The sequence below is a fragment of the Podarcis liolepis genome (assembly GCF_965112155.1).
Source record: "Podarcis liolepis genome assembly, chromosome: 17".
In the NCBI taxonomy this organism is placed as follows: Eukaryota; Metazoa; Chordata; class Lepidosauria; order Squamata; family Lacertidae; genus Podarcis; species Podarcis liolepis.
This window is the reverse complement of record NC_139571.1, coordinates 30933787-30960973: the sequence shown is the minus strand read 5'-3', so window position 1 is coordinate 30960973 and position 27187 is coordinate 30933787. Positions and strand designations below refer to the sequence as shown.

The 27187-nt window shown below is 40.8% G+C and overlaps 1 protein-coding gene and 1 long non-coding RNA gene across 4 annotated transcripts in view; both read left to right on the top strand.

Moving 5' to 3' along the window:
• LOC310696297 overlaps positions 1 to 27187 on the top strand; it is a 270070-nt gene that overhangs the window by 15792 nt on the left and 227091 nt on the right. The gene's annotated exons all lie outside the window — the stretch shown is intronic.
• Positions 2249 to 25968, top strand: RAD23B (RAD23 homolog B, nucleotide excision repair protein). Of its 3 annotated transcripts, none has more exons than XM_083482384.1 (10): positions 2249 to 2755; positions 10030 to 10111; positions 12318 to 12397; positions 14766 to 15043; positions 16089 to 16144; positions 17313 to 17440; positions 20718 to 20874; positions 22088 to 22215; positions 22499 to 22669; positions 24634 to 25968. In XM_083482384.1, exons 1-10 carry the CDS (start codon positions 2690 to 2692, stop codon positions 24745 to 24747), a joined length of 1260 nt encoding a protein of 419 aa, XP_083338510.1. In that variant the 5' UTR covers positions 2249 to 2689; the 3' UTR covers positions 24748 to 25968. The 3 variants fall into 3 exon arrangements, with proteins under 3 accessions (XP_083338510.1, XP_083338511.1, XP_083338509.1); XM_083482385.1 differs by having other exon boundaries at positions 2334 to 2755; positions 17319 to 17440; XM_083482383.1 differs by having other exon boundaries at positions 2334 to 2755; positions 22481 to 22669.

The window sequence follows — 27187 nt, the reverse complement described above, 5'->3', positions numbered from 1 at the left end:
ACTGGTAATATCCATTTAAATTAATGGACCTAAGTCTGAGTATGACTAAAGCTGGAAATCATCCATTAATTCAAGATTCTCATTTGTAAATCTGCAGAGTTGCCCTAGGTTTAATTTGCTAAGTTGTCTATGTTCTGGAGTCCTCAGCAATACTGAAGCCCAATCTTCTGCTCTAACTTTAGTTAGCCACAGATACTTAAAAGCTGTATTCCCTATTTTTATCCGGTATGTTGATGGACTGTGTTTTGGGTTAATCCTTCTGTTGCATAAATTGCTTTCTAAACATCTTCGAGATTCCACTAGAACAGATAATTGGGGTGTAAATTTAACTTCACTATAATACTAAAAAGTCAGAATTTACTTTTTAAGATGCATGTGGCTGGAGGAAGGGAAGGAAACATTTATGAACATAGCTTTGAGATTGAAGTAGCACCCGAGAGTGGCAACAAAATGCAAAGTGAGCCAATTTAATTTCTGTTCATATATCATTATTTAGATTTGCAGCCTGCCTTTCAAAGCAGCGATTCTCAAGGGTGGCTTCCAATGAGGGTGGCTTACAATAAGGTCATGGGTATGGATTTTTCCTCAGGGCTTACTCCTGAAGCATTTCTCATGGATGAATATACAGTCGTACCTTGGTTTTTGAACAGAATGCGTTCCGGAAGTCCATTCAACTTCCAAAATGTTTGGAAACCAAGGCGTGGCTTTCCATAGGCTCCCAATTGCGCAGGCATGCTGGAAACAATAGAAGAAGCCACATTTGACTTCCAAAAATGCATTCGAAAACCAGAAAACTCACTTCCGGGTTTTGATCGTTTGGGAGCTAAAACGTACAAGTACCAAGGTGTTTGACAACCAAGGTAGAACTATAACCCCAAGGCAAGGATCAGTGTTTCCCTTCTCCTGGACGGGCTCCCTTCCCAGGGGGACAAGCCTCATCTGCCCCTCATTTCCCTCTATAGCATGTGCAGAAACCACCTTCTTGACCCCACTGGACCCACTATTGGACTCCCCCCAAAACACACACACACATACACACAGGTAGAGAGAAAGTGTGTGTATGTGTGTATACAGTATTATATATATATGTGAGTGTGTGTGCTAGTTTTAAAATTGTAAACAATTCTTATCTTTTATTTCTCTTGCACAAGGCTATTTATTTACCGTATTTTTTGCTCTATAAGACTCTCTTTTTCCCTCCTGGGATTAAATATAAGAGCCAGTGTGGTGTAGTGGTTAAGAGCGGTAGTCACGTAATTTGGGGAACCGGGTTCGTGTCTCCGCTCCTCCACATGCAGCTGCTGGGTGACCTTGGGCCAGTCACACTTCTCTGAAGTCTCTCAGCCCCACTCACCTCACAGAGTGTTTGTTGTGGGGGAGGAAGGGAAAGGAGAATGTTAGCCGCTTGGAGACTCCTGAAGGGGAGTGAAAGGCGGGATATCAAATCCAAACTCTTCTTCTTCTTCTTCCTAAAAAGTAAGGGGAAATGTGTGTGCGTCTTATGGAGCGAATGCAGGCTGTGCAGCTATCCCAGAAGCTAGAACAGCAAGAGGGATTGCTGCTTTCACTGCGCAGCGATCCCTCTCGCTGTTCTGGCTTCTGAGATTCAGAATATTTTTTTTCTTGTTTTCCTCCTCCAAAAACAAGGTGCGTCTTGTGGTCTGGTGCGACTTATAGAGCGAAAAATACGGTACATACATGCATACATACATTCATTGTTGTTGTTGGCACAAGTCTGTCTTGGGAGACAATGGAAGAGATACATAATTTTATTTCTCTACCCCCTTTCCACAGGTCAAACCATGCTCAAGGCAGCTTACAGCAAAACAAAAGTAGTCATGAACCATTTGTATTTTTCTTTTGTGAACCGCCCTGGGATCTTGGGATGAAGGGGTTATTTACAAATTTAATGAATAATAATGCCGATAAATAAACCAACCTAAATAATACACGACCAAAACGAATTGTTTCCACACAAACCACCATAAGATCTACAATAAAGATACGGGGGAAAAAACCCTCAATCCCCAACGAAACCACTAAGTAACACGCCCCCCCCCCCCAGTGCTCGAAAACTCGCTTCCCCTCCCCCCGCGTCCATTTATTCCGCCTCTTCCCGCCTTCGGCCCTCGATCCCCGCCTCGCAACTGTTCCTCCCTCTGCTTCGGTTCCGCCCGGCCTTCGCCACTCGCGCATACGCATGCGCAACCCATCCACAAACACGCACGCACGCCTCCCCCCACCCTTTACACATGCGCGCTCCCTCGCGCCTTCCTTTCCTCTTGTCGAAGGAGGGGGAGGGGGTTCCGTGGCGGAAGGTGCCTTTCGTCATCGCTGTCATCATGGCGGCGTCGGCGGCCGCAGCAGCAGCTGGGCCGCGAGCCGAGCGCGAGGATCCCTGTCAACGCCTCCTTGGGCCGCGCGTGCGCAATGGCCCGTCTGAGCGCGAGAGAGCGACGGAGGGGGACGTTTCCTTTTCCTCCTAAGCTCCGCCTACAACTCCTCCCTCCCTTTCCCCCCCCTCCCCCGACTTTCACCCACCATAGCCCGAGCCAGCCTAGGCCGGAGCGGTGACTGGAGGACCCAGGGGGAGCTCCCGCCGCCGCCACCAGTAGCACTACCACCACCACCTTCCCTGAGGGAGCCTGCGGGGGTCGGCTTCGCCGCGGCCTACAGCTCAGCTGCCGCCATGCAGATCACCCTGAAGACGCTGCAGCAGCAAACCTTCAAGATAGACATCGACCCTGAGGAGACGGTGCGGCCTGAGGGAGCGGGAGAGCCGAGCTTGTGGGCTAGGCCCAGGCCTGGGATTGGGCGGCGCGGCGGGTCTGAGGGGAAGGTTCGGCTGACAGGAGTCGTGGGGTGGCGGCGAGCGAGAGCCCCGTTTCGAGGCCTCCTTCGAGGCGGTTTTCCTCAGAAGTTGCGGTAGGGGAAAGTTAGAGGGAGGGAGGCCGGGAAACCGGGGTGTTTTATTGGGGGGGAGGGAGGGAAGAATCCATGGCGCGGGCTGGTGGTCGGGAGGCCTCGGGGCCCCTCCGGCGGGACTGAGCCGAGCCAGGCTGCAGGTTCCGTTCTCCGGCGAGGCCTTTGACGCAGGCTCCGTTGCAAGGCGGGGAAGGGGATGTGCCTCCCCCCCTCCTCCGCCTCCCCCCCTCCAGGCCTGGGAAGGAGGTGTCTCCCGTTGCAATCTATACTCGATGCCCGTCCAGCTTGTATATCTGCCGTGCAAGAGGCTCCAACGGTGGCTGGAGGGGCAGAGCGGGGGCTGGTGGGTGGTTCTGGCGGCGTCCTCGAGCGGGGCTTTGCCATGACTGTGCATTATTTCGCTTCGCATGAGGAAGGGGCGTGTGCGAGTTGGGTGCCTGCTGGCTGGCTGGCTTGCTTGCCTGGCTGCCCGCGCGCGCGCTCCCGCCCTCTGGGTATGCAGCGGAAAAAAGGCCCGTGTCCGTGAGAAGTGGGCAGCGAGAGGGTATGCTAAGGCGGGTTTTTTTTTTTGGGGGGGGGGTTTCTTCATGAAGGTTAATCCGATCCGTGCTTTTCCTGTTTTGGGTTGAATCAGAAAAGGACGCGCTACGCATCGAAGTGTAGACTGCAAGGGAGTTGTTTCTTATATATATATATAATCTGTGTCTCTTAAAGTTTGTGCCCGGTTGCTAAACTGGTGTGGCTAGTGCTGGAGAAAATAGGGCGATGCAGGCTCCTCCATAGACTGCTCCAAATGGTTATTCCAAGCCAAACCCTCATTACAATCTTTGCACTCGCATATTAAAATACTTCTTGAGGCAGTGTGATGTAAGTGTTGGGATGTGTGTTTTTCCTCTCCGTGGTGTGAGCTGTATTGATTTGTCTCTTCAGAAAGGTGATTAGGAAGCAGGAATGTTGTTCTGTTGTTGGTTAATAGTGGCACTTTCTGCAGCCTCGGTGAGCTGAATGCTTGAGCCTTTTGGAGAAAATGGGGAAAGGTATAAAGACATGTTACACTTTGTGACATTTGAGCTATAAGTGGTCAATGAAAGTGAACCTATATTGTCACACATTTTTTTTAAAAAAATGTTGCTCCCTTCACATTAGTATGTGAGGGGTAGATACAACACCCTTCATATTCTGCACTGAGCTGCGCTCTGTGTCTTTCCACTCCTCTTTCCAGAGTTCTTGTCTCTCACTGTGGTACTTCATCACAGAAAGCACCACTTTCTGAAAACTTGTAAGAAAGGAAGTTGTATAGAATTCCATTAGAAACTTGACCCTTTAAAAGCTTAATGTTTTCCTTGCATACCATAAATTACAGAGAATCTAGGCAAGAAGGTAGATGTTACAAGTCATTCCTTAAAATTGCAAAATGTGCAGGAAACAAATAAATTTGAAGACATTGTTTTGATGTATTTTCCTTGGACTGTACCAGACCTTTCCTTCCTTTCCTATCCCCACAAACAAAACAACAACCGTCTTTGCTCCAGAGGGTCTTTCAGTCCTCTGGAGAAGATTTTGTGGATGGTGGGGCTGCATAGGAAAGAGAGAACCATAGGAAAGGGAAGTCTCATGGACACTGGTGGAAGTCTGTTCCGCATGCAGACTAACAAAACTGGGTGTTGCTCTGAGAGTGCAGTTTTCAGCTTTAGTAGTGTATTTTGTGTCAAAACTATCTTGAGACCTTTCTTGGTATTCCTCTACAACCATGTATCTATAGATAGGTTAAGTGAGCTTATAAAATAACCTAAACTGTAGAACAACTGGTAGGTCTGCTTTAAAATGTTTCTTCATGCCAGATTTTAAAAATTATGATTAGATGTCCCTTTCTGAAGTAATATAGAATATGGCTGTCTGTCATGAAGGATGGTTCTGTCCAGTTTTTCGTATCAGGTTTATGTGCAGCTCCATTGATACTGCTTCATATTTGCTAAAATGCTTCCCCAACTAACCAAGTGCTTGTATAATAGTTACAATTACACTTTCCTGAAGCCACCCTATAGCCTTACATTTGCAGATTTATTACCAAGGAAGGTGGTGGCGGCACTGGTGGGAAGTTGGGACAAATCTGGCATACCTGTAGCTATGAAAGCTTTTTCCATAGACAATGTTGATTTTGGATGTAGCAGTTCTGTTCTTGGCTTTGCAAGCCAAATGGATGAATCAGTAAGATCTCAGAACTGTTCTAATCCTTGTGCTTGGAAGGTAGTAAATGTATAAACATTGCTTTGGAGTATGGGGAATGATGTATTTTTGATCTTCAGTCATCATGAACTCCATGGTTGTCTTTAGGCAAGCTACTATCTCAACCTCAAAATATTTGTCTACTTTGGAGATCATATTGTGCTATTGTATGAAGTTGTTAAGATTACTAGGATCAATGGAGAGTACTTTGAACAGTTAATGTTTCTATTGTACTTTTTCAAATTGATGTTTATATGGAGGAGAAATTATGTGTTTGTATTGTGTGGACTGATTTCAGTCACCAAGAAAAAGTGCTGATGGGAGTTAGGATTCTTGCAAAATCTGGAGGATCACAGGTTCCCCATCCGTGCACTAGGTCTCATTCTTCTGTAATATGAGGATAATGCTGAACTACATTACAGAATTGTTGTAAGGATGACATGGTTATATGTTAAGTACTCATGGCACTAAACAAGTAAATACTGTTTGGATAAACAGTGTCCTTGAATTGTTGGTACTCACCACTTCTAGCATTGCTTAAATTTTATTTGAAGCCTTGGGAATGCCAAATGTACATTGAAGATGTGGACTAAAAATCATAACAATAGTATACAAACCCCTGGTTTGGGCAGGTGGGGGGTGGGGAGCAGTTCAACTGAGCAACATGGTGCTAAGGCTAAAAACGTTTCACCACACTGCAGTACTGGAACCACTGACATTTAAAGGTTGATTGTTTGAATGTTTTCTGCTGGTCTGTAGATTGCTGCAGGCCTCACCTCTATGATCTCTTTTGCATTCCATATTTAGAAGTGTATCTTTGGAAAATGCCATTTTGATGAGCTGTAGATTTCAGTAAATATGAAAGATACGCCAGTAATTTATTGCCTACTTCATGGCTTTTTTGGAGTTGTTCAGTGGTTCTGTGTTCAGCTAAGGAAAACACAAGGTGGATACAGTTTTTCTTAGTAACTTTGTATATTTAAGCCAAGGCTGGCGATAGCCAATTGCCTGGTAGTCTGTGTTGAGCAAATTTGTCATTCAGATAATTTCATAAAAATCCTCACGGCAAGGAGCACTCTCAAGAGCTCTTTTGTTTTAAAGGGTGATAGAGAGCAGGCACTATTTCCTGGGGTTCTGATGCTTGCTTCACAACCATCAAATAGAGTTTTATATAATAAATGCAAATAGTAAACACATTATAACAAAAGACGTTCAACACATTGAAACCAAGCTTTATCTTCTAATTTGATGTGCAAATCAATGTTAACTATTTAAACTTCTAGCATGAAGTAGGAACCCCATGTAAATAAGAAGTGTCCAGCCCTCTGCTTGATTATTTTCCTCATTCTCTAATTTATCTGTCTCAGACTTGAAAGCCACATTAAAGGCAAAAAAGTAAAGGACCCCTGGATCGTTAAGTCCCATCAAACGTAACTGTGGGATGCAGTGCTCATCTCGCTTTCAGGCCGAGGGAGCCGGCGTTTGTCCACAGTTTTCCGGGTCATGACTAAACCGCTTCTGGTGCAACAGAACACTGTGACAGAAACCAGAGTACACGGAAATGCCATTTACCTTTGTGCCACTTATTTATCTACTTGCACTGGTGTGCTTTCGAACTGCTAGGTTAGCAGAAGCTGGGACAGAGCTATGGGAGCTCACCCTATCACATGGATTTGAATTGTCAAACCTTCTGATCAACAAGCCCAGAGGCTCAGTGGTTTAGACCACGGTACCATCCACGTCCCTCAGTGAATCACCTCATTCACTGTGGGGAGGATCCTCCTTGCGACTCCAGTAGATTATGCCATCACTTGCTCCTATTCAGAGATGTATTTACCCCTTCACTGCAGCACAGCAAACAGGTGCTAAAATAGTGTTGAGAAGTACCTACTTCAAAATGTCAAGAGAACGGGTGTGTTACTGACCATAAGGAGTTAGTAAAGGGAAACAGGCAACACTGCTCACTGGCCAATGTCCTCCCATCATAGCTTGCAGTCTTTTTACCCAGCAAATACATTTTCTGGAAACTGGACAACTCATGAAATTGTTCAGGGTAAATGTTAAGGAATCTGATGTTGGTGCTCTTTTCAGTTGTATTCTGCATTGTATCTAAGCTTTTCTATTTGTTACCAACCAGTATTAGAAACTTAGATATATAAGCTAATAGCCAAATGGCACCTAGAATTGAACCTAAGTTTTGGTCGCCACAATGTACTGTCTAGTCAACTCCCCCCCAGGTGAACATCAAATAAAACAATCTACCACTGCTCCTTAGTAAACATAAGATTGCAGCCTTAGTAAATGAAAATCTTTGTAGAATGAATGGATCTGCAAAATCTTTTGCTGACTGTTATTTTTATCTCAAAACTATGGCACAATTTTACTTTTTCAGGGAATAGACTTAATGCATGGCAATTCAGATGCTATTCAGATCACTTTCAGCAGTGTTCATTTACAAGTCTTTGTTTTCTTCATTTGTGCTTCTACAGTCCTTTCAAGGACATGTTCTTTCCAGAGGCAGCTTCTAAGTATTTAGCACCCAAATTACAGAAGTTACAAACATGCAGCATTGTAGTTAGGTGACTATGGTTTTGAACAAAGGTAGGGATGATGCTGGAACAAAGATAGCTAAAAGTATATGCTTGGTAGTTGTTCATAATTTTCTTTCTGGCAAAACCATGAGTGATTATGCAGTAAAGTTCTTAACTTGTGTAGAATTGAAAATATATTTGAATTGGCTCAATGTGAAGTTGAACTTTCAGATTTTTCATCCCATATTGTTAATTGCTTGTCAGTCTCTGGTACATTGTACCTTCTTTTACTTTGATGACTTCGTGAATTCTGATTTGATCCATGCCTCTTGGATTAATGCATCAATTGAAATTTAGTTTTAAGTATTTCTGAATGCCCTGAAGCAGTTCTCTGTTAAGTTTTGAGAGAATGTTTTAAAATACTTGTTTAAACCATTAAATTTGAATACTAATATTTATGTGGATTACAAGAATTGCAGATTAATGTGGAAATATGTTGGAACAGAACTGTGGGTTGGAACAGAATCTGTGAAAGTTACTAGGATTGGAGATGGACTCATCCATCCTTGATACTAAGCCTACTGCATGCACTAATCTGGACCCCCACCCATCTAAAATATGAGATCAGCAAGTAAATTGGATGGCAGAAGGAAAGGGATAAAATTCCTATTGCCTGGCAATACAAGATTCTCAGGCATGCTGCCATGAAGTATAAAGGTGTAAAGTCATCAATGGCATTCCTGAAAGATCTTCTCTTCTCATATCCCCACTCCCTTGGCAGATTGACAGTCAAATTAAAACTTCCTAGTCATGGCATTTTTGCTATTGTCGGCGTGTTCTACATGCTACTGAATGAATATGCTTTTGTCATGGGAAGGGAAATTGCATCAGACTTATTAATAAAGATCTGGACTTAAATTAAAGGCAGTCTCTTCCTTATAGAAAGACAGTGCTGTCTAGTTACTCAATGCTGATGAGTACTTCTGGCCCTATTTCTGCCTATGCATTCCTGAGACCGAAGGACAACATGCTGCATTAAATAGACTTGCATAAGCTCAGTTCTTTAGGTTAATACTGTGGAATCTTTGGATCTTCATGTGGTGTAAATTCAGACACAAAATTGTACCAAAAAGCTTAAATGCACACGAAAAATGCACTGGTATTTTTTATACGTTATCTCCTGTTGTCTGATTTTATTGTGTTAACTTCTTAATTGAGTTGTGGGGGTTGATCTCTTGCAAATGTTATTGACCACTTCAGGCATTTTTGTGAAGAGGCAGGGTATATATATTCACTTTTATTAGTCACCAGTACACAGTCAAGATCTCCAAACTAATGCACAGAGTTTTGTGGTTCTTGAAACATAATTGCCATCTTGAATTCTCAGATTTTCATCCTTGATCACTAAAATAGCATTGAGGATCTGACACTTGGCAAAAGGAAGATAAGAACACTGAAACTGGGAGAGCATGCCACATCACACTCTTGTGGACTGCAACATAGATTCATAAAATGAATCTATGAAAAGGGGTGGGTGTTAATAGCAAAGTATATCTGGGCAAACTCTTTTAGCACATGCTTCATCCCTCTAACTCAGCCTTTCTCAACCTTGGGTCCCCAGATATTTTTGGGCTACAACTCCCATCATCCCTGACCACTGGTCCTGTGAGCTAGGGATTATGGGAGTTGTGGCCCAAAAACATCTGATGACCTGCCCACCTGTCAAATTTGGCTCATGATTCAGAATGGTCTGTGGAGCCAAAAAGGTTCCCTACCGCTAGACTAGAGTTTTAGGTTTGCATGTGGGAAACAAATTCCTATTCAGCTTCGCTGAGTAGCTTAATTTGCCTTGCAGAATTTTTAGGGTAAAGTGAGACCCTGAGCAGAAGGATGAGGGTACAAATATGATTAACTTAATCTGTGTCCTATGGGCTGAACATTTTGAAAGTTTAAACTGAAGTGTTGAGCATAGGTGTGTATTTAATGTTTGGATTACATGTAATCTTTTCAACTGACAGAATTATCTAATTGTTGAAGAATTATTAATACAGAAAATGCTTCCAGCAGAGCAGGAATGGACACCTGTGGCTCTCTAAGATGTCTCTAGTTTCCAGTCATCCCTGGCCATTGGCCATGCTGACTGGGGCTCATGGGAGTTGTATTTCCTCAGCATATAGAAAGCCACAAGTTCCCCATACGCAGTAGAGGAAACTTGGTATCACAGGCAAAGAATGCTGCCATCACAGGCATCCTAGTGTGTGTGTGTGTGTGTGTGTGTATGCATATATTTGAAAACACTGTTCATAAGAGTTCTAACTAAACTTTCTAACTAAACTGTTTGTTGTAGGTGAAAGCGTTGAAAGAGAAGATTGAATCAGAAAAGGGGAAAGATGCTTTTCCAGTAGCAGGCCAAAAATTAATATATGCAGGTAATGTTTTTGCACATAGATATTATTTCTAGGTGTTACTGTAAGAGGAACAAAAAAAGTTGGCAGGTCACAAAGAGCTCCATCCAGCTGACATGAGAAGCTTTTCAATCTTATTGGGGAGGGATTTAGGCACATACTTAACTCTCTCCTTGCTACCAGTGGGGCTTAATAAATGCTTAATTTTGGGCTTGATCACACCCAAAGAAACCAAGAGTTAATCTCTTGGGTAATATATGGAATTGATAGAAGAAGTCTCCTTGATCATTGTTTTCCCAGAAGAAAGAATTTGTATATGGCTAGGAATTCAGCTTCCTTTTGGACTTAACTTATTTTACATCTGATGCTTCAGCTAAATTACAATAATCTACAGCATGGGTAGGCAAACTAAGGCCCGGGGGCCAGATCCGGCCCAGTCGTCTTCTAAATCTGGCTTGAGGACGGTCCAGGAATCAGCATGTTTTTACATGAGTAGAATGTGTCCTTTTATTTAAAATGCATCTCTGGGTTAATTGTGGGGCATAGGAATTTGTTCACCCCCCAAAAAAAAAGTCTGGCCCCCCACAAGGTCTGAGGGACAGTGGACCGGCCCCCTGCTGAAAAAGTTTGCTGACCCCTGATCTACGGCATTTATACAGCATGTTCCAACAAAGCACTAAACATACATAATCTCAGTTACCTACCCTTACAACAAGCTGTTGCTAATTGATAGTGGAATACAAACACTGAAGGGGATAAATGGAACAATTTATGGGCAAAAGCACAATATAAACCTATGCCACCAGCTACTACAGAAGATTCACTTTAAATTGTTGCATGGATATTTAACACCAAGATGTATCTTATATCAAGCCCAATAGCTTAGTTATATTGGAGAGGATGCCAAATTATAGATACATACCAACAGATGCGGTGGGAGTTATAGAAGTTTTTAATGAACAAGCCCATTAATTTAATAAGTTTTTTAGAACTGACTCACATTTTCCTTACTGTCATAGCTACTAAAATGGAACAATAGTGTTTTCTCAGGTGGAAACAGATTGGAAGGAACTCAGCTCTGCACTAAGGCAAGCTTTGCCATCAGTACACGCATTTCAACTCTCCAGAGAGCATCCCCACTCCTGCATGCTATTCTGGAGGTTCTCTTGTGTGTCCCCCCGAGCCTGTTTCTAGGAGTAGGGGGAAGCCTTGTTGCACAAGTGGAAGTCCTTGTGCAGGACTTCCATTGATGGGACTCCGAAGGTGAATCCTGCCCTGAGATAGGGAGGGGTTCGCTTCTGTGTAGGGAGCAGCCCTAATTCCTGTGTATCTACTTGTCAATGTAGAGATATGTTTCTGCCTATCACATTAGTAGTTGTTTGCTGTTAACTTATTATTTAGCAATATTGTAGCTACAGTACAGACAACTGCCAGAAAGTGAGAAGTAGCTGTCCTTTAAAGAATCCCTCCTTTTGTTAGTCACTGGCTAAAAATGCCTGGTCTGTATTTGGGCTAGCTTAGTGTACTAGACTGACTTAGGTAAAAAAAAAATAGGTAAAAAAAATCGCTTTCCCTCTTCAATATTCAAAATCAATTAAGCTGAAAAAAGTTCTGCTGTAGACTAGTTAAATTGTTAGAGCAAATGGAGGTTACATTGTAAACAAGCAATGGGACTCAGGCGAAATTCAATACAAGGTGGATTTTTTTGAATGACTGCTTATACAGAAACTAAGAAAGTCAGTGAATGAACATAGCATGAAAAAGGATGACTAGGAGCTACACAGTGTTTACTTAACTTGCAGCATGGAGAACTTAAATGTTTTATCACCCCATAGTAGCCAAGAAAAGTGACACACATGGAGACATTGGATAGAATCATTTGTCTGGAGGTTGCAGACAACTGACTTCATGTGCTGCTACCTTAGCTACCGTATTTTTCCGTGTATAAGACTAGGTTTCCCCCCTAAAAAATAATGTCAAAAATTAGGGGGCATCTTATACTCTGGGCCATCTCCCCCCATTTTCTTAAATCTGAGTCCCCCAAAATAGGGGGCGTCTTATACATGGGGGCATCTTATAGACGGAAAAATATGGTGTATGCTTAACTAAATGACTATCACCATTTGACTCCATCTTTAGATTTCTACACAGAGTGAACACATTGCTATTGCATTTATGGGATCATATTAAATGTGAAGAAAAACTAACATGAATGACTTTAATTTTCTAGGTAAAATTCTTAATGATGATACTGCTCTTAAAGAATACAAAATCGATGAAAAGAACTTTGTGGTGGTTATGGTGACAAAAGTAAGTCTCAGTGTAATCAGTAATATTCTGGCATGGGTGGCAGGGGGTTGCTCTTAAATTGTTCTTTATTGACTTGTAACATAAGAAAACAGGCTGTTGGTAACGTTTATCCTGAGGCTTTCTAGTTTTGTAATATATTAAGAGAACATTCAGCGCTATAATAACAGAAAAAACAAGAATCTTGAAATGTATACTATAAAGGTTTGTGAGAATTTGTTGTGAAGTGCATGTAGCAGTGGTGAATATATTTTTAAAAATGGAAGTAGCTAAATTTTACTTACTAACTCAAGAGTTTATATTCTCTTCTCTTTTACATCTCTTGGAATTTATTGGATCCTGGCTATTTATATATCTGTTGAAAAATACACTTGGTTTAACATACACCTTTATCTAAATTACTGTTAAGTGTGATTTTTCATTATCTCAAATACTGGTGTCCTAGACAGTTCTGATCAGATCCTCCCCTGTTTGTCAGATTAAATTAGAGCAGATAGTAGATGGGCAGCTGACATAACTGAAAACTGTCCATCTTTGAGACACATTCTCTATGTATTACAATTGACTGCATGATGAAACTATATTTTGATGTTAAGGTTATGGTGGGATGTGTTGAAAATTGTCAGGTTAAAAATGATCTGCCTTGCTAGCCTTTTTCCACCTGATTTTGGAGGATGGGTCCTTGACTGACTCCAGCTACAAAAGCTGAGGCTGCTGAACAGACCCTTGGGTTAGGGCGGGGGTTGTCAACCTGGTCCCTACCGCATACTAGTGGGCATTTCAGGATTCTAGGTGGGCAGTACAAGCTGAATCCTCCTTCCATTGAGCGGTAAGGAAATTTTACCATCAAGAAAGATGCATTAGTGGGTGGTAGGTATAAAAAGGTTGACTACCCCTGGGTCAGGGTATAGTTTAGGTTTTTTTGTTGCCATTGTTGATATTAATCTTTTGGCATCTCTATTTTTAGATCTTACAGTGTATCTGGAAATTGCTCAATTTGGTTGTGTACTTTTTGATGTGTTTTGTTTTATTGCTTGAGTACTTTTGTTATTTTGTAATTATGTAAATCATCTTATGTTGTAAGCTGCCTGGAGCATAATTTTAAGTATGGTAAGGCGGCCTACAAATCTTGATGATGATGAAATAGAGCAACGACTCTGCAGCTTGCTGTAATGTGCATTTTGTGGCTTGATTGGCAACAGTCCTTCTTTTTCAGTTTGTCTTTCTGAGAATGTGGCCTCCTCAAGGCCACTAAAAATAGCAATGAACTAAACCCATAACCAGACCTTGGTGGCCATATTATTTGTGTCTATTTGAACATATTGATGACTGATGGTTTTCAACAATGGTTAAACAGGATTTTGCTGAATTGCTTTTCAAACGACCTGATTGTGTTCCTGCTGCAAAAAGGTTTTCTTTACTGGCAGGCATTTAGCTTACTGTATAGATCTATTCAGGGATGGTTTGATTGTTAACCCTTTCTGCATTGATGTGTCCTGTTTTGTAAACTGCACAAATACGTCCAGTAAAACCTGTATGGTGCTGGAAGAATCAGATCAGATTGGTTGGCTCACACTATCACTATTTGTGGATGCTCTGAAACACACTCACTATCCATTCAGTAGAAGTTTGGTAGTGAAGGGCCAGCTGTCTGTCTTTCATGGAAAAATACCTGCCACCACTGATCTTCACATTGTAGAAATGCCCAAAAAGTTTGAAATAAAGTAAACAGTTCTTGGAACACAGTTTGAAAACTACAGTACTGCTCTGGTAGAAACAGCATAACCATATTTATGCAATTGGGTATAAATTATATTTCTAGAATAACTGCACAGTTGTTTTAAGAATGTTGAAAAGAATACACTTAGGGTATTGCATGATACATGCGGTAATACCAAGTGACACAAAATGTGCACGGTGGTTTTCTAGCCATAAAGGGTTATAGCCGACTAAGTTTTAATCTGTGTAGACCCACTGAAGTTAATGGATCTAAATTTACTCATTCTCATTAATTTCAATTGGTCTAATCTGAGTACATCACAGGTTGTCTCATCGCTTTGCATTGATCACATCATTGCAGTTTTAGTAATTCCAAGGGGCTACTGTTGCGTGTAATATCTTTCATGTACAATGGCTGCTTTTGCCATGCTAATGCAAACCCATCAGATTTCTTTTGGACTCTTACATATGCTCATGTGAAGCTAACACTGCAACAGGTATATGGAGTGATATAAATCAGTAGTTGTGTGGTGGATGTAACTTCCAAGATGAGCCCTGAAAGGTGTATGAAAACGGCCAATCATTGGTGCATGCTAAAAATGAAAAAGGATGGCTTGTGAATTTGATTCATTTAGATTTCTTCGTTTTATAGCCCAAAGCAGCTGCTGCTCCAGCTCCATCCCCAACTACAACCCAGCAGTCAAATGATACCACCACTACTGTTAGTTCTTCTACGATAGCTGCTGCAGCCCCCAAACCTACACCTGTTCCAGCTTCTGCCCCTGCACCAGTTTCAGCACCTGCACCAGCTGCCCCGACACCAGCTGCAGTGGCTTGTGAACCTGTGCCTGTAAGTGCTCCTGTAGAAGAGAAACCAGCAGATAAACCAGTAGAGACACCAGCTGCCACTAGCCCAACATCTACAGACAGGTATGAGCAGATTATTAGAAACCAAAGTCTTGTTTATTATCACCACTTATACTAAATTTGGCACTAGGACTTCTTGGAGGGCATCAAAATTGCTGAAAAAGAGAAATATTAATTTTCAACCCTCCTACATGCTTCCTTCCAAAAATCCTGTTTTATTTTTTAAAAAACCAATGCTTCAGTATAGAGCAACAATGCATTTTTATCTTGTACAAGTCTTTTTACTAACTTCTGAAAAAGGTTAATATGCCATGTATAATAATAATAATAATAATAATAATAATAATATATTATTTATACCCCGTCCATCTGGCCGCGTTTCCAGTTGAGTTACTGTGTGAAGTTGTCAATATGGTGTTAACTTTGAGCTTTTATATATGTTTGTTAATAGAACTTATACAACAGTAGCTTGCAGGTATACTTGTTCAAGGTGATTCTGCAATAATTACAATATGGCTTTTCCACAGGATGAACCAAAAGCAGTAGATTTAGCCATGTTCTAGTTTTATTAAGTATTTCACTAGAGTGCAAGTTGATAGGTTGTTAAACATTTCCATTTCCTCCCCGAAAAGTGATTAAATGATGCACCAAAGGAAGCTACTTGGAAACTGGGCATGAACATCTGTTCAGTCAGTTTCAGCAAACAATGAGTCAGTCTGAGAGTTGGTAAAATTTGTGTGCATTTGAAGCTTGACCCTTGGTCAGATGTCAGTAGACTACATCTACTGAATGTGCCACTTGCATTATTTTGTACTTTACCCTCATATCCCTGGTTGAATTTCTGTTGTGAGCAATGAAGCCAATACCTGTAATGGTGGGTGCTAGTCTGTATTTTTCATAATCCAGTTTGTGTCTCCATGGATTGCAACTACTGTGGGAAAGGAAGTTTGGACAACTTCTACTAGCAGCATTTTGTTTGGGTAAAAACAGATGTATATATTGCAGACAAACCATTTTTTATTATTCATAAGCAAAATTATAAGCCCCTTGAACTCTTAAGCCGCATGAGCCTTTTTAAAGGAAATGAGTGGTTTTTGTTCTGTTACAGTACCACAGGTGATACTTTGCGATCCAATCTCTTTGAGGATGCTACAAGTGCACTTGGTAAGTATTTTCTGATAGTTTGAGCGCCTCTTCTATGAAAGACTCGCAAAAAGCACCGCTTGCACCCTGCTTCAGACATTAGCGTTGTAATTCAAAAAATGTGACACTTTGAAATGTCAGCGTTAGTGAATATTTTAATATGGCAAGTGAGTTTATCTGCAGAGAACAATCTCCAGTCTTATTATACAACAAACTTTACTTGCACCTCCTGGTTTCACTATCTTGCCTTTCTTAAATCTGTGTCAAAAGCACATGCTCCAAATTAATTGCAAGCCATATAATTCAGCAGTCAAATTTTACAGCTATTAACGTTGGTAGTTTTACAAGAGGGTAGATTTCTGAGGGGGAGTTGGAGGGAGACAGTATGTCCCCAGTATTAACTACATTTGGAGTTGTTTTCAACCATTTGTAAAACTTAAGGGGTAAATACCAGTTGTCTGCTGCCAAGATGGCAACTCTAGAATTGTAGAATAATATGTATCCAATTTCATTTCGATGTGTTCAATGGGGAATTGCCGAATTGATCAATTTTGTTAATTAAGTTCTTACTTTGCTTAGGCAATTACTTACAGGGAAATTCTAATTGTAAGGTGTTGAGGGTTGCTAGGGGTAGGGAAATGGGTAGGATCAGTAGGGGGATCTGATTATTGTTGGTACTAAAAGCCACCCAGAGTGGCTGGGGCAGCCCAGTCAGATGTGGAGGGTATTAAGTAATACATTCTTAATAAATTATTACTACTTTTCTAAAACTTCGTTATCTATGTTGTTAAGCAGTACTTCTGGAAAAATGAGGGCCTTGTATTGATATCTGCTTTATGTATTGAAGATTGCTGCTTAGAATCCTGTTGTACTGTGGATCTGCCTCCACCTCTCTCTTCCCACCCCTCTCTAACAGTATTGGCTAATAATGCTCAATTACAGTTGGTCACTTGAATAGCTTTTGCATTAAGCTTGACATTTCAAAAGTAAAAAAAAACCCAAACTGATCGGCATCTGTCTAGGAAAAACACTTTGTAGCCTTGTACTTCAAATGGCTTTCTTAAGCCAGAAGTTATTATAATTAATTAATGACTGCAGCAAGGAATGGATATTTTTGACACCTTCCCTCCACCTTCTTTAAATCTGCATGTTTCTTTCATCTTAATCTTTGCTCCTCTGTTCTTCCTAGTAACAGGTCAGTCCTATGAAAATATGGTGACTGAGATCATGTCGATGGGCTATGAGAGAGAGCAAGTAATTGCTGCACTGAGAGCCAGCTTCAACAATCCTGATAGAGCAGTGGAGTATCTTCTGATGGTGAGCATGTTCTCTTGATACTCATAATTTCTTGTTATGCCTTCTGCCACCGACTTTGGGTGTGACACAGTCATTAACAGAAAGAAAAACCAAAGGTTGGGAGGTGAATAAAAACTGAAAATAAAACATTATAGCTGACCTATTATCTTTCATTCTGCTGTTAAAACAAATGTAATTTTCAGCCATGATCCAAATGCTCTCCTCTTTGCTGTTTTAAAAAATGTGTAACCTTTTTGATATGCAAGAAAGAAGGATGCTTTGGAAATGGCAAATACATGAGAAATGAGTTTGGATCCAGAAAGAAGTGTGTGAAAAAAGTGTGTCTTTTATGTTCAGGTAGAGCTGGCAAGCCAATCTTGATATGGTCCAATAAAACCAGTCTTCTCTCTCTGACCTTTAACGAAAGCAAGTTCCTTCACAGAGATCTTCATCTCCTTAGGGCATGTACAGTTAATGTGAGCTTCCTTTTTGCAACCAACATTGGCAGGGCAGGGCAGTTCCTTACATCCTCAGTGCTTTGTTCTCTTAGCAATAGCCCATACCTCATAACATCTCAGAGTTGGGAGTTCAGAGGGCAACAACTCTCTGCCAGTTCCAATTAGGTTGCTCATATGTGCGAATGTCCCTAGTCTTGTTCTCTGTTTAGAAGCCATTGTAGGTCAATCCCCACTGGTTAGGAGGGTAGCAGCACACACAGACGCACAAGCAATTGTTATAACACAGATGAAGATTCTTCAACCTGTGAAAGAAAAAAATTTAGCTGCTGCTCAAATTAGTGAATTATATATATGTGTGTGATTGTAATATACAGTTTAATATAAAATATGTATAATCTATAAATATTAAAATAATATTAATGTATAACATAACTGCAAGTACTTGGCAATCATTTTTTATGCTTTTTATGTGATTTTACACACATTTTTTACAAAAAAATTAATAGGGCAAGTTTAAAATTATTGGAAATTATACAAAACATTTAAAATATTCAATATTTTAAATATTTTAGCAAAACTAAATTATATTAATTTAACCAAAATATCTTTTGAATCCCCAAGTCATGTTACAGCTTTTTAACACCCCTCTTTTTTGGAATTTGAAAGTTGAAAAATTCAACACTCCCTGATTGACCATGCTGATGGCATTTGAAGTCAAAAAAACCCCCAAAGGGCTGCAGGTTCCCTATCCTGAGAATATGTAAAGGTGACTTCTGAAAGGTGGTGTGTTTCTTTTACTATAAAGTGTACAAGTTGGCTCCAGAAGCCATTGCCCACTCCTGAACCATCTACTGCAAAATCGTTTGTAAAGTTCCCTACCTGCAATATATTGGTAACCTTGGCATTGCAAAATATCTAAGTATTTAGTACATAAAATGGTTGGACAAGGTTTTCTAATCATTTATGGGAGACTACTTATAAGCTGTCTGCTTCTACTAATTCCGTTGTTTCAATCTTAAGTTCACCACTGGTTAAGTAACGTTCATACATTTCATCCCCTTTGTGTCAGTTCTAGATAGTAAAATGTTATAACCCATTTTTGTATAGATTACTTTTTTTTTTAGTCATGTCAAGCTGAGCAGAATTGCTTAGGTGGAAAGCTAAGTCGCTGCTTGTTTAGCTGTGGCCATGCCTCTTCGAGAACAGGCTTGCTAAGTTTTCAGTTAATTATAATGAAGTGCAAAGTACTTTCATGGAGCGGGGAAATGGAGGCACAAACTCTTTAGAATGAAAATGCTAATTGTGTAAATGAATAATACTGCAGAAGATATGCTTGCTAGTTGCTTCCGTTCTAGTTTGAGTGTTCAGCAACTCCAGCCCTTTTGTTCTCTTATGGGGACAAAAAAACTTCAGCTGGGACCCTGGGTCTATCAGACTTTCAGATTTGTGTATCGTAGGCATTGTGTATCATTGCTGCATCTTAATTTCTGCACACAATAAAACATTTGTACATTTAGCTTATGTCTGCTGGCTGTTATTTACCTGAACTTCTTTGGTGTGGCATTGATTAGCTTTGTGTTCGTACTTCAGTGATTTTGGTCTTGGTTTGTCTTTGCACACTTTTCTGAAAAGGCTGGTGTGGCTTAAAATGTGAAAAGCAACCTCAGTTGCCGAAACAGTCCCTGCAACAGCCAAGCTTCACACTGATTGTTTCTGCATGGCAGAAGGTTTTTAGCATAAAAGAGGAAAGCTGCAAATCCTTGCCTCTGCTGGGCCATCCACCAGCCTTTGGGACCTAGATAGCTATGCCAACCTGCCCTCCCACCTGTATAATTGACAATTTGATTGTGGATGAGGTTGCCTGACCTGGCATACATCACAAAGACTTGGGTGTATTAGCAGCCCAGGTCTGACCTCTTCCAGCTGTGTTCCGTCAGGTACTTAGTGCAGCACCAGCATAGATTGGAAGAATTAGAGTGTGGCTGTCACTTACATAACTTCGTATTAATCAGAAAAGCCTTTATACTTAGGCTACAGTTTCAAGGGTTTGTACCTGACACCAGATCATAGTCAGAACATGGCTCTTCTTGGTGTCCTCTTCCTGCCCACCCAGCTGGCTGAGGCAGTCTAGGGTTTGGTATTGGAGAGCATCAATGTTCAGTCTGAGACTGCCTTAGTTAACCTCAGTTTCAAAAATCTGTTGCCATGAAGTGTGAGGCTTTGTGAGAAGAACAGGCTCAAATCGTTCTTTGGTTCAGGGTATTAGTTGAACAGTTCTCCATATCTTGGCCCCAGGTTTTCCTTTATTAAAACCAAGATCCCTTTAGTTGGAATTGGATGTAGCATTCGTAGTATTTTTCAAAGCCCCAAGATTCTGGAAGCAAGTCCTCTGACCTTCAATTGAAGCTCTCTGCATGCAGAACTGCTTGTTGTTTTAAAATATGGCCTGTCTCAAATGATGCAAGAAGTTGGAGGTAGAGGGGGAACAGTTTCAGAGAAGTGGAATTTTATCCAGCACTTGATTTGGACTTGTTTCTCGCCTTGTATGTCACCTGTTACAGCTAATGCTGATGATCTTTGACAAACATTGAGTGTCTGACAACTTGGGAATATACTGGTGATAGTTTACAGTCGTCTAAATGTGACTCCATTAATTCACTTGTGTATTTCCAAGAAGTGGCCAAATATATGTCCTGTTTTAAGCCACTAACAAAAAATATGACTGTGGATATCACTGGAACATAAACACTTTGCCATTGCCCAGCAGCACTTTACACACTATGCCAGTTTGGAAGGCTTGTTAATTCTGATTTCTTTTAACATGACTGTGCTCATTTTAGGGTATCCCAGGAGACAGAGAGAGTCAAGGAATGGCTGACCCCCCTCAAGCAGCCAGCACGGTTGCTTCTCCATCTTCAGCAACAGCAGCAGCAGCAGCAGCTGCAGCAGCTGCAGCAGCAACTACCACAACCACAACTACTACTAGTTCTACAGGAGGTAAGCTTTCCATTCTCAAAAAGTTCTGCACAAATCCATTGGATGGTTCAATTTGGATAACGTGGTTGTATGCACATTCCTTCCCTGTGACTGCTTCCCTTAAGACTTGGAACTTTCTGACTTGTATTTTTTCCATAGTACATGTCTGTACGAGCAACTAACTGCCCTAGGTAGTTTCTGTTGCAGTCTGTCTTGGAAATCAGTTCTATGCAGACTGATTAATAAATCTTTTTTTCACTTGGTAATAACTGGTAAAATACAACTGACCACCAACATGTATCTGAAACGTTGAATTTTTTGGGTGTGGGTGTGTGGAAAGCAAATACTTGATGCCATTTAGAATGAGCTAAAATGAACTTAGAGGTTGAACTGCAGAGGTTCAGCCATTATTAATACATTGCTTTGCAGGCTTTCAATGTACATTGAAAATTTCACACTTGAAAATTAGGTGCCTCCTCGCTCCTAAAACTATTCCAGCAGTGTGTGTGCTGCTGCTTTCTTGGATTTGTGATTTTGAGGTTAAAATAAAGCTCAAGTAACTTAGCCATCTCATAAAAATGACTTACTAATTTTTGTAGCGAAAAGATAGCGATAAATAGACATAAACACCTATATTAAGGGAGATTGAGGTAGGCTGTAAAAAATGAATAATATATGTGATAGCAAAAACTTGATTTGGCACTTGCTCACTTTTCAGCCTCTCTAAAACAAATATCAATTACTTAGAATATACATTTTATGCTCTGGAGTGAGCTTTATAGTGGTTTTTCTACCTCAAGACAAAGTGTTAAAAGTTTTGATAAAATTCATTGCTCTACTTTGGATTTTGTAGGGCCTGATGCCTGACCGTTGGTCTGATTTCTGTTTATAAGTCATTTTTTTAAAAAACAAAACAAAACGCCCTTGTACACCAGACAGTAAGCATGGTGTTCACAAGAAAAATTAGCAATTTGCTCTGTCATGCACCTCAAGCCAGAAACTGAGGAATTATTTTAATCTCTTTCTTGTCACTTTGAGTAAGATAGTTCTAAGCCTTGGGAGTTAAAGACATGTCAACCCTATATGATTCAGGGCATCATACCTGTTGAAAAAGGCTTTTGGGAGGAAGGACAACAACTCTCATGATATTCCATGGTAAAATATTTAATAAATATTTATTTTATATGCGTGTGTAGATATATAAAATATCTACCCATACCTTTTTCCTTTTCAGGACACCCACTTGAATTTTTACGAAACCAGCCTCAGTTCCAGCAGATGAGGCAAATTATTCAGCAGAATCCATCTCTTCTGCCTGCATTGCTACAGCAAATAGGGCGGGAAAATCCTCAATTATTGCAGGTGACTTTTAAAACATTTTGGGTTGTCTCTGTGTTTTCAGGTGGTTTATTTATATGCATGGGGGGAGGCAGTAAAGTTGATGAGACACATTAACTTCAGTTAACTTTTTTAAATTTAAAGCATGTATAAATATATCATTGTAAGGCACTCCTGATTATTATTTGTCGGCATTTTTGATTGCATTATTAGTACAAACAGAAGTGGTTGTGCTTAAGGCTATTGGTAGGAATGAATATGCTTTATTTCAGTGTATTGTTTGCTTTTGTCCTCCCATGCACCACAGCAAATAAGCCAACACCAAGAACATTTTATTCAGATGTTAAATGAACCTGTTCAGGAGTCTGGTCAAGGGGGCGGTGGCAGCGGTGGCGGAGGAGGAAGCGTAGCTGAAGCTGGAAGCCGTCACATGAATTACATTCAAGTAACACCTCAGGAAAAAGAAGCTATAGAAAGAGTGAGTGCAGCATTTTTGTCTCTGTTCTTGAAGTAGAGAATAGCTTCCCGTTCTCTGTTACCATACCTTCCATTTCCAAAGTTGAGAGCAGGAGTATATAGCCAAAGTGGCGTCATTTTGTGCACTTATCTGACACTCTGTTATCTAGGTCTGGTAGAAGATCCTGGTAGCGTACATCAAGCCAACATGGTCTTCCTGTTGGTTGAAAAAGTATAGTGAATCCTTCACTCTAGAAGACCACTGGTGGTATTTAGTATACAGGTGGATGTGTCTTAAGGGCTAGTCCAGACCTTTCCAAACTGTGTGTCGCGACACATTAGTGTGTCAGCAGCAGTGTGTAGGTGTCGTGAACGCTGTCCGCACTCTTCTGGGGCTAGAAAGGGGTTAGTTTAACCTCCAGTTTGCTAGTAAAACTGAAATACTGCATATCTAAAAAGTGTGCCACCAACATGAAAAGCTTGGAAAGCTCTGGGCTAGTCTTTTATTGGTAACTGCATCTCACCAGGGTCGGTGATGGATCTTGATATTATTAGGTGAGTTGCAGGCTGAAGCTTACATGTAGTCATTCCCAGCTGCTTCTGCTCACCTGACATTGCTGTGAAGCGGCCAGAACATGCAGTGGACTCACATTGAAGCTACAGGGACCCAGCCTCAGCCTGAATGGATGCAGACTGTTCCTGAAGATGTAGCATCTTGCAAGTAGAACTCTGGACAATGCAGTTATGGATACAGCAGTTATGGAAAGTAGTGACCTTGGTTGGAACTGTGCCTGATCCAAATTCCCTAAGGTGGAAAAGGAGTCTTCCTTGACTGGGCAGATGTGCCTAGTGAGAATGATAACGTTTGCCTGTGGCTGGTCTGGGTCTGTTCGGCTAGCATTGATTGATAAGCTTGATGCCACTGCAGTCAGGCCAGCAGTTGCATTTCTTCTACTTAAAAGGGAGGCTGCCAACTTACCATATGGCATCATCCTCGATTTTATTCCTGAGCTCTTGTTGAACTTCTTCAAGGCATTTATTTTCTCCCTGCCACCAGATGGCGAAGTGGTAGTAACCTCACTGACATATCTCAGACAGCCAGGTGAAAATAGCATCTTTCCTAAACTCTTGCCTGAATCCAGTACTGATGTCGTGAGATCAAAAAAAAAACTATGAAAACTGCAACTTCCTCACCTGAATTCTGCTCTTCTTACTCTTGAATGCTGTCAGTGAAGATTTGAGGGGTGCCATGTATTGCACATCCTGTAATTCCATATTAAAAGACAATGGCAGACCATCCAGAGTCTTCACTACTGATCGATCCATCCTTTACCCTGTCAGTTGTGCCCCAAAATTGAGAGCCCAGGAAGCAAGATCTCAGGATCTTTATTGTGGGTCTGTCAAGCCTGCCTCAAAAAAGCATTTGTATAGCCTGTATGTACAAAGACCAAGTTGGCAAAACCAAGTTGGTTATTGTTCTTTGGGGGGGGGGATTGTGAAAGCATTTGACTTCATGGCACCATGTGGATTGCAAATTGGGTGTTTGTACAGAAGGTACTAATTAACTTGTAGTCATGAGGTGCAAATTGCAGGCAGTCGTTTCTTATGGGCAGTATTGATTAGTGATTGAAAGGTCACAGAGGTTTTTTCCTTCTCCAGGGCTGTATTGCTGTGCTATAAGGAGTTTGAACTTGTTAACCTTTCTGGTTTTACATTGCTTAATTTACCTATGTGAACATTTTTCTTTTATTTATTTCAACAATTGCTGTGTATCCCTATTTTAGTAATAATAGTGATAGTAGTAACTGAAGCTGTCTGCTTTTTGTGGGAGGAGTGGGAAAGGGGACCTGTTGCTAGGTAGAGTAGGAGCAAGTTATTTGGACAAAGTGCCAGCAAATGGCAGCAGAATTATCTACCTGGAATTTATGCTCAACAAGGAGTTTTGTGCCTGAAATGTGAATTCTAATATCTTTTTCCATCCTACAGTTAAAGGCGCTAGGATTTCCTGAAGGACTTGTGATACAAGCGTATTTTGCATGTGAGAAGAATGAAAATTTGGCAGCCAACTTCCTTCTACAACAGAACTTTGATGAAGATTGAAAGGGAGAGACTTTTAAAATCTCACACATCACACCAGTGCATTACACTTACTGTTCACTGGATTGTCTGGGATACTTGGGCTCATATCCATGATACTTTGTGTAAGGTTGGGGGGGAGGCAGAGAAAATATTGAAAGGACACAAGGAAAGACAAGCACATCTGCTCTAAATTGGCAGGTGTAGCAGATCAAAGTGTAAAATACTATACAACCAAAAACCAGCTTTTTTGCAGATACTTAGTTCCTTTCTTCTATAAATTGTAAGTTCATGCCCCCTCCCCCAGGTTTTCACTCTTTTAGTGTACTAGCTCCCAAAATTAGTGTGGTGCCCTGCTTTATTTCTTTTTAATTAACATTGGTCTTGGAGATAGCAAAGGCTACCTAGAATCAACAGTCTGTATTTCATGATAACACTGGATAATGGCTTCATAAATTTAAGGAAAAAATATATTTGAATAAACGTTAAAATATGCCAAAAATGTAGGTGGTGGGTTTTTTTGCTGCTTCAGATGTATCTAATTACTGCAAGAGGCCCATTATTTCACATGAAGTGCTGGATTAAAAATTCAAATTAAACCACTCATTGTTTTAGATTATTGATCATTGATTTTTGAGGTATGTTCTTTTCCCTGCCCCCTTCCTTTCATAATAAATGGAGAGGCTATATACACAAAGCTAAACTTAGACCTTTTTTCTTTTGGGCAAATACTACAAGTTAACTGAATTACTGCTTACTTCAATGTTGGGTTACAGTAAAGTTTGGTTTTTTAAAAAATGAACAACCATTGCATGTTTTGGGTTTGATGTATCCCTTTTTGTGAATTGAGCACTTTTTTATTGCCAATGAAGAAAATGTAAACACTCCATCCTTGTGAAAGTATTTATGAAGAAATCAGATTCCATCCTACCTATATTTTGTTCAAAGTGAAATTGATCAATGAATACAGCTGCAAGTATTTCAAAACTAGGTGTCTTAAATGCTTGTAATCTTATAGTTTCAATCTCTGGGACTCTAAAGGCTATCGTCATTGTATTGCTTTAAAAAGGACTGTAATGTTCCAGTAACTTGCCTTCTCTTCTGTTTTAAAAGCATTGTGAAAATATTTTGCTCTTGAAGAGATGTTCAGAACATGGGAAAATAGATGAACAATCAAGTTATTGGATCCCTAAAGATTATGCACACACACCCTTTACTTCCTATTAAAAGTAACATCTAATTGTATGATTTTGAGTGTTTTTCTTACTGACAAAAAGATACTTTCTGTATGTTTGATTATCCTGAAGTGGTTTTGTATAGTCATCCCCCCCCCCCCCGAATTACTGCTTGAAAATACAGTGGTACCTCGGGTTACATACGCTTCAGGTTACAGACGCCACTAACCCAGAAATAGTACCTCGGGTTAAGAACTTTGCTTCAGGATGAGAACAGAAATCGTGCTCCGGCAGCGTGGCGGCAGCCAGAGGCCACATTAACTAAAGTGGTGCTTCAGGTTAAGAGCAGTTTCAGGTTAAGAATGGACCTCAGGAACAAGTTAAGTACTTAACCCAAGGTACCACTGTACTGATTATGTCAATAAGGATCAGTCCCTGGGCCAAATCAGGATGCCTGGTTCCTCAGTTCTAAAATCAGATACAGTGGACCCTCTTGTGATGAATTTAATTCATTTTGGGGGCCGAAAAATCCATAACTAGAGGCATCGCTTCTGCGCATGTGCTCAGTGTGATCGAGCGCTTCTGTGCATGCGCGTGATGCGCAGAGCGCTTCTGCGCATGCACAAGTGGCAAAACCCGGAAGAATACACTTCTGGGTTTGCCACTTTCGCAACCTGAATATTACGTATCCAGAGCAGTACGTAACCCAAGGGTCCACTGTCTATAGAAAAGAGTGGCAGGCATTACATTAGGGTGGTCATGTACACATATTAGGGCTTATTTCAATGTGAAGTAAGTGCATGGAACGCCATGAGCTGGATTTTTCAAAAGCATGCATTCTGCCACATTTATTCTGCATAACCCCAGCCTAATTTACAAGCAGTAGACATGCTCAAGCTCTGGACTGTACCACTGTTTCTGAAAGCTCTGCAAAAATGCATTTGGCTTTATTTTTAAAGCTTGTTATATCAAACAATACAATGTTACTTCTGTAGCAGTTTCTCTTAAGGGAATAAAAAACAACTGATATCTTCATGCTCTTGAGAAAACTCTTTTTTGTATATTTTATAGAGCTAAGAGAGCCCTCTACTGGCCAGTTCCGTGATATATTTGAGCATATTGTGCGGGCAATCAGCCTCTGATTTAAAGATTTGGATTGCCCACCACCTGTAAAGCAGAAATAAATTAAGGTCTATTTCACTTATCATTGCGCAAGAACACACTCCTCTCAGTCACAGGTGCACAGCAAAAAAAGGCAGTTTCCTTGCACTGTAAGGTGTTACTTGCGT